This window comes from Grammomys surdaster, unplaced genomic scaffold, assembly GCF_004785775.1.
Source record: "Grammomys surdaster isolate TR1022 unplaced genomic scaffold, NIH_TR_1.0 127, whole genome shotgun sequence".
Classification (NCBI taxonomy): Eukaryota; Metazoa; Chordata; class Mammalia; order Rodentia; family Muridae; genus Grammomys; species Grammomys surdaster.
In genome coordinates this window covers 4,874,598-4,888,212 of record NW_021604585.1, presented here as the reverse complement: position 1 = coordinate 4,888,212, position 13,615 = coordinate 4,874,598, and the positions used below count along the sequence as shown (strand labels likewise).

Below are 13,615 nucleotides of genomic sequence, written 5' to 3'. Positions count from 1 at the left end.
GACAGGATTTCTCTGTGTAGCCTTGGCAATCTTGGAACTCATTTTGCAGTTCAGAGTGGCCTCAAAATCAGGAAACTGCCTGCCTCTGCCTCCCAAGTGCTGAGATTAAAAGTGTTCGATTTCCAGTGTCAGTGTGTGTGAGTACTCTTATCAGTATGGGGCGTTCTCGAGTGAGCTCGCACGCACACGCACACGCGCCTACACACACACACACACACACACACACACACACACACACACACACACAAGACCTTATTTCAAATTAACTGATTTCATTAATGGATTTCCACAATGAAGTTATTTTGTAATCTTTAATTTCTAAGCTAAATACTCACTTGAAAGTTAAATGGATTTACTAAAGGAACAAAGAATAGACAGAAATGTGAAGTTGATTCAATATGCTAGAATGTTAAGTTGGTTCTTAGTGATGAATTTCCTTAATGAACATTGTTTTTGTTTTTTGTTTGTTTTGTTTTTAAAAAGCAAGGATGATATTTTGCCAGACAAGCAAACATAGAAGGTTGTACCAAGCAGAGGAAGTCTGGGTTTCTCCTCAGAAATGATAGTAACTGAACATTAGTAATTGAACGTTTGGGGCTGTGATGAAGGAGACAAATGTGAGCTCATAGTTGTCGATGACAGGAAGTTGATGGTTTCAGTTCAAAGCAGATTTTAAAGTATTACAAATCAGAATGGTGGGCAGAGTGAGCTTCTTACACTGTCAGGCCGGGGCAGGGAAGACAGCACTGGTGCTGTGTGCAGGGAAGGGCCCCAGCGCTGCAGTGTGCCAAGGTCTTAAGATCCCACCAACAGATAGACACTGGGAGGAATGGTGGTGCTAAATACATCAGGGCTATGTAGACTCCTAGCAACCAGGCATACACATGTGTAATCCCAGCACTTGGGAGGTAGGCGCAGGAGCAGGATCATTATTAGTGAGTTCCAGTACAGTCTGGGCTACCTGAGACCCTTGTCTCAAAAAAACACCACCAAACAAAAATCAACCAAAACAAGAGAAATATTTACACTTTTCACTATATAATTCTATCTATATGAAAAGCCAGTAGAGGGAAATTCATAGAAACAGCAGACTAGTGGTTTGCTAGGGCTGGAAGATGAGGGCCTGGCCAGTATGGTTTTTCTCTGGGGAGAATGAGAATGTCCAAAACTGAGACTGTAAGTTTTAAAACTAAAGTCATGAGTATGAAAGCAGAGTGTTACCTCAGCATACATTCATCCGAAGGACAGTCACAGGACAAACCGTCCTGCATCTTGTAGAACTGGTGAGCTTGAGCGAGCAGCTTCAGTGAGAAGATGGTGTCATGGCGTCAGCTACAGATTAGGGCAGTGTGAACAGGATGTGCTGGTTTTCAATTGAAAAAATTCCCTAACAGTTGCTTTCTTGCAACCAAAGAAGTCATTTAAACATTGCTTGAGCTGTAGAATTTATACCAGTGTACTTAAGTCAGTATTCTCTGAGAACGTTTATTTAGACTGATAGTATCTCCAGATTGTACAGTCAAACGCGTGGTAATTCCCCAGCAGCTTGCTTACTGCCCAGAGTCCGGAGTCTGGAGGCCAGCAGTTCCCTTTCTAGAAGCCCATACACATTCTGCAGCTTAGGCTAGCCTTGAACTTCAAGTGATCCTCCTGACTCAGCTCCATGAGTGTGGGAGCACATGCTTAAATCTTTTTTTTTAAATATTTTTTATGTATGTGAATATTTTGTGTACATGTATATACACATAATACATATGTGCCTGGTACCTGCAGAGGCTGGAGGAGGACTTTGGAGCCCCCTTGAGCTGGAGTTACAAACATTTGTAAGCTACCGTGTAGGTGCTAGGAACTCATCTCTGGTCCTTTGGAAGAACAGCATTAGACTCTTAACTGCAGGGCCATCTCTCCAGTGACTAAAATAGTTGTCTGAATAAATTCCAACTTTATTTTATAAAAATAAAAAAATAATGTGTGAGGACTGGAGACTTTTCTAGTCTTGCCCAATATGTCTATAAATGCAGTTGTTTTAGGTCAGAATGACTGCGTAAGTAAATGTTTGAAAACCATTATGCTTGCTGAAATTCACACTGTGCTGATTGCATTTAAGACGGCCAAACCTTAAGGAAGGCCCAAATTGCTAGAGTGTTAACTATGAAGTGAAGCTACAGATGCCTTTGTTGTATGATTAAATAACCCTCAAGTGCAATGGGAATGTCAGATTATTTGGGTTTCTTTAATTTTTAAAAATGTTTATCTTAATTCAAGGAAGATGAGAATTACTTTTTATTGGTTCAAGGCTTTTCTTTTTAAATGTTGATTTATTTTTCTTTTATGTATATGAATGTTTGTGTTCCTGCATGTTTGTGTGCCATGTGCCTGCAGGAGACAGAAGAGGGTGTCAGATCCTCTGGAACTGGAGTTACAGTTGTGAGCTGCCATGTGGGTGCTGGGAATCAAACCCAGGTCCTCTAGAGGAACAGCCAGTGCTCATAACCACTGAGCCATCTCTCCAGTCCCTTCTTCCTATTGTTAGAGAATTCAATATAACTTTACAAAGTATTGGTGATTACTACAATAGTGTTTAGCATTGGAATTCCATGCCAAGTTCACATTATCTTTATGAATGTCTCTGAGTAAAGAACTCACTGTTGTTGAAGTAGGATATGCAAGGACCAGTTCCTCAAGTCTGAGGCTGCAGAACTCCTGTGCTTAGGAGTTGTTTGCATTTGTGAATTCACAAGGTTATCTTTTCACCAGTTCATTACAGTAAGCTAGAATGAATGATGAGAATTCATATGATGAAATATTTTTAGTAAGTATGAATGTATTTAATTTATAATACAGTTTTGTGTTCTTTGATTGTATACTTCTACTTCATTGATATTAAAAGTTCTTTTAAAGAAAATACTAAAGTTTCAAAATGCCTTTGGCAGATTTGGATTGTTGAACCTGTTTTGTCTTATCCATTGTGATAAACTTTGCCAAACAATGTAGTCTGAAGTTCTGGAGATCACTGGTATTGATATTTAACCAAGTATCGGTATTTAACCATGTATTGGTATTTAATAACCACATATCAGTATTTAACCAAAATTGGTATTTAACCAAGTTTGAAGCCTTGCTCACTTAAAATTTTAATACATGACAATTCCAGTGTCCACAAGGTTTTATGCAGATCATTAATATATTTTTATAATTTATAAATATATAACATAATAAGTATGTTTTGGTCATGTGTTTTCAGAAATGACCAGTTTCGATATGCATTGTATGGGAAATAGACCCAATTAAAGGAGAGAATGTATTTTCTGCATCTTGTCCATTGTCTGTCAATGTTATTTTCAGCCTCTCTTTTGAGAGTTTTTTTGAGAACAAATAACAGGTTGGGTTCTAACAAGGCCCTTAGCATTTAAAAGCCACTTAGCACACTGTGTTAAGGTATATGACACTAGAAATCGTCCCTAGTTTTGTTTCTTAGTAATTGTACACTGGATTATAACTTATACTGTATCTACACATGATGTTAATGTAAACCTTAAAGTAGACTTGATTTCCACTCTGTTCATTGGTACAACCTCTGTGTCAGGGAGTGTCAGAATAGAACCCACAGAAGGGAAAGACCCGAAAGGAGACAGCAAGAAGCTGGCTGCCAAATGCTTCAGAGCTGCTCCCAGGCATCTGTGAGGGAAAGGCAATTTCTGTTGGGTACTCTCATCAACCCCCTCGGTTGTTTACATTGTTTTCTGTTTCTTCCCCCAGTGAGAAAAAGAAAGAAAAGGAGCGTGAAGAACTGTGGAAAAAATTGGAGGATCTGGAGTTAAAGAGAGGTCTTAGCCGCGATGGGATAATTCCAACTTAACAACAACCTGACAGCGACACGCTAACCCGTGGGTCACAGGCTTGTGTAGTAGAAGGATGGAGCAACAGTTTTCTGTATTGTGCAACTTTACAGTAGATTTCACATTTGTCTCATTATTACAGCAGCACTGTATATACCTGTCTCTAAGTAAAGGAAAACATAAGGACTTCAAAGTGTGGACAGTAGATGGACTCTCAGAACTTTGCATACATAATCATTGTTCTAACCCTCTTTAAAAACAAACAAACAAAAGGTCTACAAAGATCTGTTGGGGAAATTGCTATGTTAAAATTCCATTATCAGGAGTTCCTTATTTATCACTAGCAGAGAGTATGATACAATTTTCAAATGTGAACAATCTTAAATTTAGCTTGTCTTTCTGCTAAGCTGTTAATGTATTTATAGTAAAGGAAGAGAAGATTGTCATTTATAAGTTTGTATAGCGCCCTCCGCTGGACATGACTGTAATGTGACATCCTTTCCTTTTGCACATCTTCATGAGTCGAATGTCCACGTGGAACAGGGCTGTGAATCACAGAAGTCCCTGACGAAAGTTTGTCTGCTGGGTGAACATCTTCCCAGCGACCAGGTGTTCCTGGTCCTCCTTTAGTTTTCAGATTAGGAGTAAAACAGAAGAGGTGATAAGCATGCTAGCGAAGGGAATGTTGGGCTTCGTATCAGATATGGTGAGTCCAAATCAGTGTCTTGAATCCTTTGAAAACAGGCAGTGGGACGCGCAGGCTTCAGCGTCTGCAGCTGATGCTGCAGATGTCAGTGTGCATCCAGACCAGAGACAATTTAGAAATGTCAGAGAACATCCTTTCGGATCCTATGAAGTAAGAAAGACAGAACACTAAGTGATAGAACCATGAAGCTGAACACCAGGACTGCGCATCCAGTTGAGAACCGAGTTGAGCAAACAGCACGAACTGTTTGGAGTTGTTGCCTTACTTTCTAATGTGTACTTACAAAGTATTTCAGCAAAAGAGGATGCAGCCTCTGGGAGAAACAAAACATGTTCCAGTGGCTTTTTGTAGATTCTTGTTCTATAGCTCATCACAGCGCCAGCCCTGTTTTTAGCCAGAAAGGATTCAGGATCAATATTATGCATTCTGAATTGGGTGCATATTCCTAACTACTGTATTTGTTACCAAAAGTGGTTCTACAAATGCTACTGAAAAAATCTGGAAATTCCTAATGTCCTGAGTATTAATAATAAAGTTTAAAAAATGCTTTTATATCAAAGGTGCATCGTGACCAAATTGTTTAAGGAAAAATAAAAAGGAAATGGAGGGCTGTGCTCTAGATGTACTTATAGGCTCTCTGCTGTGTGTTAAAGGAAGAGTCCCACATGGGTAGGTAAGTTGCTGATGTACAGGTGTGCAGTATGTATTTACCTGATGTGGTTGCATTGCTGTGTATTGGCAATTGTGTGTTGTGGGGTTTGTTTCCAGGAAGCTTTTGCTTGTTAGAGACAGGACAGCGTGAGCCCATAACCCTGAACCATCACGTCCAGCAGTGTTGATGGCATAGAGCCGATTCTGTGTTCATATATGTTGAGTTGTGATCATAGCTAACATGAATACACATGAGCTGTTGTTGCTCTTAGTAGAAAAACAGTATAAATATGGGCTTGTATATTTTCTTCCTTCCTTTAAAATGTAAAGTAGACTACATAAAGCTTTGTTGTTTCCAAGGAAAAGGAGGGGAAAAACCACTGACCTATTTCAATTATGAAGTATTTCCTGATTGTCAGTCACAATGTATACATAAAAGTAAGCTAATTATGGATATTTTCATTTAGGTATCTTTGTTTTTTGTTTTTTAAAGGTTATGCTTACCACCAAGTCCAAGATGGTTGAGTGGGATGAATAGGACTCTTACAGAGCGTTAAGGAGGATTCCACATGAGTACCTGGAAAGTGTTGGCGAGAGCTGCAGGTTCACATGTTGATGTTAGGAAGTAGATCATAGCACAGCTCCTTTAGCTCTGGGTTAGCCATTTCCGTCTTCATTACACGTCTCTTTGGAAGTATGGACTTCACTTGCTGTGATCCCCTCCTGGGGATGAAACGTGCTTATTTGACATGAGAAAGGTCAGGACCTCTTTCTGCAGTGTGTCCTGTCCTCAGAGCTAAGGGCAAACAGCACTGGCACTCTTTCTGTCAGTTTTGTCTGTTGGTCATTCTCAACTGAGAGGAATAAAGCTAAGCTTTAGACTATTTAAAGATGTGATGAGATCTGTCTGTCTGAACTCACGGCAATCTCTGAGAAGAAACACTCATTTTCCTTTTTAACCAAAAGTGACAATGTGACCTCTGTCATGTTGTGTGTGGTGATGAGAAGCTAGCCCAGGTAACTTGATTGTTGCACTATGTGACATATTTAAGGACATACTTGCTGCATTTGCAGCAGCCCCCGTGTCTGACCCTCCCTGGGCAATAATCCTGCTGTCACTCAATGTGAGTTAGCTGTGACAAACTCAGCTCTGTGTTATATTTTGTTTGCTTCATAGTTTCCAGAACTATATATAAATATATTTTTTCAATAGCAAATATTGTAGTTAGTGAGTGGTGCCCACTCCAGCCTTACCCCTGCCATATTGGTCTCAGGGGCGGGACTAAGAGTGTCCTTGGAATAAAAAATTAGAATATAAGCCTGTGATGTAGAATGACACCGAGGTTGCAGGCTGCAGGCCTGCAGCAGCTGTGTGAGGCTGTGTGAGCGGAGTGACCGTCTCCTCTGGATCAAGCGTCCACTCCTCATTGTGTCCATGTCCCAGTGCTCCCTCGTCACTGCTGAGTTACTGTCCACTGTAGTTTTGATTATGTTTTGCTCTTCCTGACATTGACTGTTTTTTTTTCTAAATAAAAGAAAGTAAAAAATATATGAATAATCCCCTGAATGTGACTGGATGTAGGAGCAAGGGTCCCCTTGGGCTCTTTCCCTAAGTGGCAGGATCATGCTGATTCTGTACCTCCTACTCGTGTGACAGTCCAAGGTGCAGCCCTAGGGAGCACTTGTACTCACACCCCATACTGAACACACAAGCGCAGGCTCAGTCACACTATGGAAAGGGAAATAAAGTATGCCTAGAGCTTTCAAAGCTGTTTTAAGTTTTTGTAGGACTGGGGGTGGTGAGTGGTGTGTGGGTGGGAGGCCGGTATCAGCATCACTAATAGTCCAGAGGTCGGCCTTGTCTTGCTTTGTTTTTCCCTTTTAATTGGATACACTGACTTGGCCCAGGAAAGGAAGAGCTTCTCTCCTTTGATGTTATTAACCAACATTTCCACAAAGTGACGGTCACCTGTCTCGGAAAGGTGGCAGGAGATATGATCAATGATGTTTTATTTGCACATGAATATTTTATTTTTGTATTCTGGCTCAGCTGCTTCTCTGCGTGGAGTTAGGGAAGAGCCATAAAGGACTTTTGTAATTAGTATATTGGCAATGCGTTTTATATTCCTCTACATCTAATTTTGAGAACCTGAAAGAAGGCTTGTGCATCCCGAGAGGAGGATGAGCAGAGCTTGGACTGCGGAATGTTCATTTGTGCTGCTGCTTGTGCACGATAGCGGCCGTAGTATCTTTCCTGGAAACGAACACCCCGTGTATGATGTCTGTGAATATAGGTTTCCTTTTCTCCCCTCCTTTCTCTCTCCCTCCCTCCTCTCTTCCCCATCCTTTCCTCGATTTTCTTTCTTTCTCAACCCATCCCTTTTTTTAAAAAAAAAAAATCACTTACTGTAAATAAGTTGTAACCGAAACCTCATGTATCAATGGGGAACTTTCAAATATAAACATTACCAATACATTTTCTGGTTGTCTGGCTTTTGATTGGAGTATAATGAGAACGGCATGTCCGTCCCCTTAGGCTAGAGGATTTCTCAGCTCCAGCCTCTCGTGTTCCTCATTTCATTGTTGTGGCAGGAGAGGGCAGCAAACATTCATTTCCCCTCCCCGCTAGGAAGCCACAGTTTTAGCTGTGGGTGAGTGTGTTGTTCTTAGTTTTTCAAAACAGCATCTGTTTGTGCATAGATGTGAAAATGAAACAATATGAAAAGTTGCGTATGAAAATTACATACTGTCTCAACCAGGCAGGGAAGCCTTCTGATCCACTTCAAAGTGAAAAATGATCCAAGACTCTTCCAGGCCCTGTTGAACCAGGTTTTTTCCTTTTCAGACAGCAAGATGCAGGTGGCAGCTTACACACTTGGAAATAAGTGTTCATCTTTGAAAATGATATACTCTCTCAAAAGTGATTACAGACTAAGCAAAGGTGCTCCCCAAAGCAATGTAATCCTCCCTCTCAGCTGTGTGAGATTCTGTACTGTGGGCGTCCCTAATAAATAAGCAGTGAAGGGTGCAGGAGCCTGGCTGCTTGTCTTTATTGTTGACCCTGTGGCCTTTTGAGTCATACTCATATGTTTAACTGAGTTTTGAGATGTGTGTGTATGTGGGTGGGTGTTACCAGGTTTCAGTTTTGAGACATGTTATGTCTAGGGATGTATGACCATGGGGAGTGGCCCAGCGGCTATCACTGTGACAGCGTTCCACTTATTCTCTCTTCTAGTCTGCAGCATGGGGTAAGATTGGTGGGAATATCTCATCTGGTCCTTTAGTGTGACTTGGGATATCTAAAGGAGGAACAGATTCACTTCAGCAGGGCTGGCCAAGTTTCTGCTGGCCTTGGCCTGGAGTGCCACCAGATGTCCCATTTCTTTCTCGCAGGACTTCCTCATTGGATCGACATGTGGCAGCTGGAAGTGGAAACTACCCATCCTTTGAGGCCTGGCTCCAGAAACTCGTTGCAACAGTTTCATCTCACCCTGCCAGCCAAGCAGTTGCAGAGCTGGCTCAGAAGAGTGGGAAGTCATTTGTACTCCTTCTAAGGCTGCCATGGTCCTTTCTTTGCAAAGCATTTGCCTTCTGTGGGACTTGCTCTCATGGCTAATTAAGAGCGTGTCACGTTTGGAGTCATCAACCTAGGATGTTCCATATGTAGTTAGTGTGATCTAAAGAAGCCATAAGTCTCACTTTGGGTTAATTTCCTTGTGTGTAGGTTGTTAAGTGGGAAGCTAGATCCATTGTTTTCTACTGTGAGCTTCTAGTTATTGTAGCAGGGTAATGACAGAATTTTGCCTCAAGAAGGTGCCACAAAAATGTGGCTTTAAATCTCAATTATCTTTTACCCAGTTGTCCCTTTTACAGTTTTATGATAGTATTATCAATGTCTTTTAATTTGGCATTTATTTTAAAGGATTTCAGTATGATGGACTCTTTGTATTTCCACACAAAACCAGGGAATGTCGTGAGGTTCCTAAAGCAAGTGAGTGTTGGTGGGTTGTAATGGAGAATATATGGAGTTGGTAACTTCAGAAGAACCATTACTTGGATATTACCAAGTCTTTGTTATGGTTTGAATGTGTGTGCCCCCAAAACTTACAGGAAATGGAGTCTCCAGTAACATTTAGAGGTGGTGCCCCATAGGTGATCAGTCCGTGAGGGTCTGACAGGCGTGAGTGGAGTGGTCCCATCACAGCATGAGTGGGTCAGTTATGAAAGGCCAAGTCCAGGTCTGTCCTTTCTCTCGCGTGTGCACTCTCTTACTCTGGTCTTCTACCATGAGCTGATGCAGCAAGAAGGTCTTCCCCAAATGCTAGCACCTTCCAGCCTCCAGAACTGTGAGAAAAATTCCTCTGGACCTGCGAGGAATTGTTTTCTTTATAAATTAGTGTCTGGATTACTGCAACGGCAGCACAGACAGACAGAGATATGGTCCAGGAACAAAATGGATGCTGCAGTGCTTCTTCTCTGATGGTCAGGCTCTTCAGTCTCCCTATGCTCTGCTCTGCACAGTTCACATAAGCAGAGCAGAATCAGACAAGGTCTAGCCTTTCAGGTCTGGCCTTTTCACTTAGTGTAAGATTTAAATTTTCTTATGTATATGAGTTTTGTCTGAATATATGTCTGTCTATCATATGTGTGTCTGATGTCTTCAGAGGCAGAAGAAGGTGTTGGGTCTCCTAGTACTGGAATTGCAGATGGTTGTGAGCCACTGTATAGGTACTGGGAATCGAACAGGAATGCTCTGGAAAAAAACAATTAGTGTTTTTAACCACTGATCTCTCTCTCCTGACCCTAGCACAATACTTTGAAGATTATTCAGTAACAATAGTTGTCATGTCTGAAGAATCTTTCCTGTGATGACAGCATGCTTTCTGTTTATCGGTCATGAACATTTAGATTGTGTCCACCTTGACGCTATTGTGAATAACTGTGGACATTTGTTTGAATATCTGTTTTTGATTCTTCTGCGTATATTGGTAGGGTTAGATTGCTTTTAACAATAGAGGCATGTGTTTGGAAGTCAAAGGACAACTTAGGTAAGTGGGTTCTCTCCTTCTACCACATAGGACCTTGGAATTGAACTCAGATTACCTGGCTTGGCAGCAAGTGCCTTTACTCTCTGAACCATCTTGTCAGCCCCTTTCTTTTTTTTTTTTTTTTTTTTTTAAAGATTTTAAAGATTTATTTATTTATTATATATGAATACACTGTAGCTGTCTTCAGACACACCAGAAGAGGGCATCAGATCTCATTACAGATGGTTGTGAGCCACCATGTGGTTGCTGGGATTTGAACTCAGGACCTCTGGAAGTGCAGTCAGTGCTCTTAACCACTGAGCCATCTCTCCAGCCCTGTCAGCCCCTTTCTAACTCTCGGAGGAACTGTGAAGCTTTTCCACAGCAGCTTCACTAAGGTCTTTTCCTCCAGCAATGAGTGATGTTCCACTTTCTCCCCTTCTGTGACAGCGTTGATACTTCTGTATATGTTTATTATAGCTGCCCATTAGGGCAGGTTGCTCATGGAAAATGTGCCTTTTTAAAAAGCTCTTCCAAGTAGACAACTTCAGCTGATCAAGTTTTGAGCTCCTATCCCTTCTCCTCACTCTTCAGGCCATGTGGTAATGTCCTTCTTTTATAAATGGATTTTTCTTTTAGAATTTCTATTTGCTTTGGAGTTTTTTCTCAGTTGAGATGGTCTGTCTATTCATTGCATGTTTTTCTAAACATATATGCATAACTGTAACTGTAATAAAATTCTCACACTTAAGTGTCAACATCTGGTTGGGCTCAGACTCTTGTTGAGTTTTTTTTTTTTCCTTAAGAATTGACCACTTATTCCTGTTCTTCATATTGAACAATTGGGGTTTGTGTCTTGTTATCTTGTATATTACATTATGAATACTCTAGATTTGTATATATTCCTCTGAGGAATACTTTTTTATTTTCAAGCAGATACTTAACTTGAAGCATTTAGACTGCGAGCCCTGAGGCAGTGGTGCCATCACATCTTTAACCTTCCCCAGAGTTCTGTGGCTGCAGGGGCCATGGCTTATCCACAGAGTTGGGCTGCCTTCCACCTGATGTGTCCCGCTGTGCTCTGCTCCTTGTTTTCTGGGTTATGTTTTAGTTTCCACTTGCTGTGAATATCCTGACCTCGCTTCTAGGTTCTTCTGGCCAGAAACACAAATTTTCCTGTTGGTGTTACCTACAGCCTAGCAATTCATAAAATCTGAAACTATACCCAGTAGCATCCTTTTTTCGTAAAGAGTTCAGTTCCCTTGAGTACGTTCCATTTGCGTTCACAGGTACCTGTCACCCAGCCTTCTGGGCTAAAGTCTTCTACCTCTGTTGGACGTTATTCTTAGATCCAGTGCTGTAGAGCTGTTCTATTTCTGTAGTCTCTGCCTTTGATACCCCTTTCTTCCAGAAGCCAGCCTACACTTCAGTTATTTCCTTGGTTTCTTCAAACCTAGGAGAGTTCCACCCTTGAAGATTTCTAGTCAGTTACTTTTTAGAAGTATCTGGAAATGGGCATTTCTGATATTTTTCTCTGATGAGACTGAAATTGTGTATTTGGAGAAGGATTTTGGAGGTGACACGCATGGTCTCTGCCTGAGTGTGGTCTTGTGCTCTCTTTGTAATGCAGCTCATTGTCACAGGCTGCTTCCCATCGCTCCCGTCACATCCTGCTCACCAGTGGAGACTGACAAACCGTCCACTTCATTTATGAACTTGTGTGGTTCCGACAGAAGCACGGAGTCTGCTGCCACCCCCACAGTTCCATGCAGAGAAGTTTCATTGTCTCTGCCACCACAGACTGCTTCCTGCTGCCCCTTAAAACGAATCCTCTGCCAACTCCAGCCACAGCAACCACCAGGCTGTTTTCCTGCCTCTGGTTTTCCTATTCTCAGGTGTCATGGAAACGGAACCAGATTCGTAGACAAAACAAGTGGGCTCAACAAGCAGGCAGGTGGACTGTGGTGTGAGTCAGAGTCTTAGAGCAGAGCTCCTCTGTCTTTCCATCCCTGCCTCTTTCTTGTCCACGCTCCACTTTGTATTCAGTTGCTATGATTGCTAGGTTCCTTCTACTCCGAGAGCCTTACTGTTTACAGCTGACGCTTCTGTCTTTAAGAAAATCCCTCAGAGTGAGATTTTTTTTGAAAAAAAAAGTTCTCCCCTGATTAGCTTGCAGTTATACATTATTTTGAAGAATGTTTCCAATTTCTGGATTGTTCTGTGTGGCCTATGTTCAAAACTGGTAGCTGTGCTTTCAGTTTTGAATGAGTGAGTTTCTTGAGTATATAGCAAGCAAAAGTAAAAGGATAGGTACCAAGAAGCAGAGAGAAAGAAGTAGACAGACAGCAAGGCCTCATCAAAGCAGGTACCAGAAGCATTGCTCAGAGCCAGCTTGAAAGAGCAAATAAGAATAACATCTATCCAGGGGGACTAGAGGAGTAGAGGCAGTCAGAGTTCTTGTTTGAGCCATGGATGAACTTCTGGCTTTCTGTTCCCACTGCAGGCATTTTTGTACAATGGGATAAACACTGTATAAATGTTGGGGTCTGTTAGAAATGATCAACCTTCTAGTTGTTTTCAAGAATGCAATGTTTTTAACACTGCTAGCTGTAAGCCAGGGGACCAGCCTGATACCGGACAGGGAGTTTCAGAGGAGACAGGCAAAAGCAGCACAGGATAATTTACCAATAGAATTTACAAGCTGGTTATATATTTGTTTCTGAGAATGTGCCCAGGCTGCTCGTAAACTCACTCTGTAAGTAAGGGTCTATTTGAATTTATGATCCTCCTGCATCTAGCTCCTAGGGCTGTGCATCTCACACATGGCTTATGTGATGTTGAGGATTGGACCTAGGACTTCAAGCCAGGCAAGCACTTCATCAACTGAGCCACATCTCCAACCACAAAACAGATGTGAGGTTGAGATAATCTACTAAGCTCTAAAAGGAAAAAGAGTCTTATTAAATAAAATACATACTCAAGCAATGTTCACAGCATGAAAAGTACGGAGCACACATTCTGAGCTTGCAGTGGACTGGAAACCTACTTGGAGGATCAAACATCAGAGTGACATTGACTTCCTTAAAAGTAACGCCGAGTGAAAAGTGGGATGATGCTTTTAAAATTTGCGGGCTGATGAGATAGCTCATTGGGAAAAGCGCTTGGCATGCAAGCCTAGTACCCAGAACCTACGTGATGATGGGAGGGGAAGATCCACCCCACACAGTCCTCTGGCCTCCATGTGCATAGCATGACCTGTGTACTTGCGCAGACATACAGTTTTTAAAATTTTACAAATTTACAAAGGGGTTCCTCAACTTAGCATTCCATATACTTTAAGTTCCCTTCTCGTGCGTCTTACTTAGGCTTAAAGCTGCTTGAGGCTATACTCC

The 13,615-nt window shown here is 41.6% G+C and overlaps 1 protein-coding gene across 1 annotated transcript in view; it reads left to right on the top strand.

Annotated features, from left to right (window-relative positions):
* Positions 1–7,672, top strand: part of Ppp2r5e (protein phosphatase 2 regulatory subunit B'epsilon) — a 145,013-nt gene extending 137,341 nt beyond the window's left edge. The window contains exon 14 of the mRNA XM_028789131.1: positions 3,760–7,672. Within this exon, the coding sequence (XP_028644964.1) occupies positions 3,760–3,859 (100 nt within the window). The 3' untranslated portion in view covers positions 3,860–7,672. The remainder of the gene's footprint in view (positions 1–3,759) is intronic.
* The last annotated feature ends 5,943 nt before the right edge of the window (positions 7,673–13,615 follow it).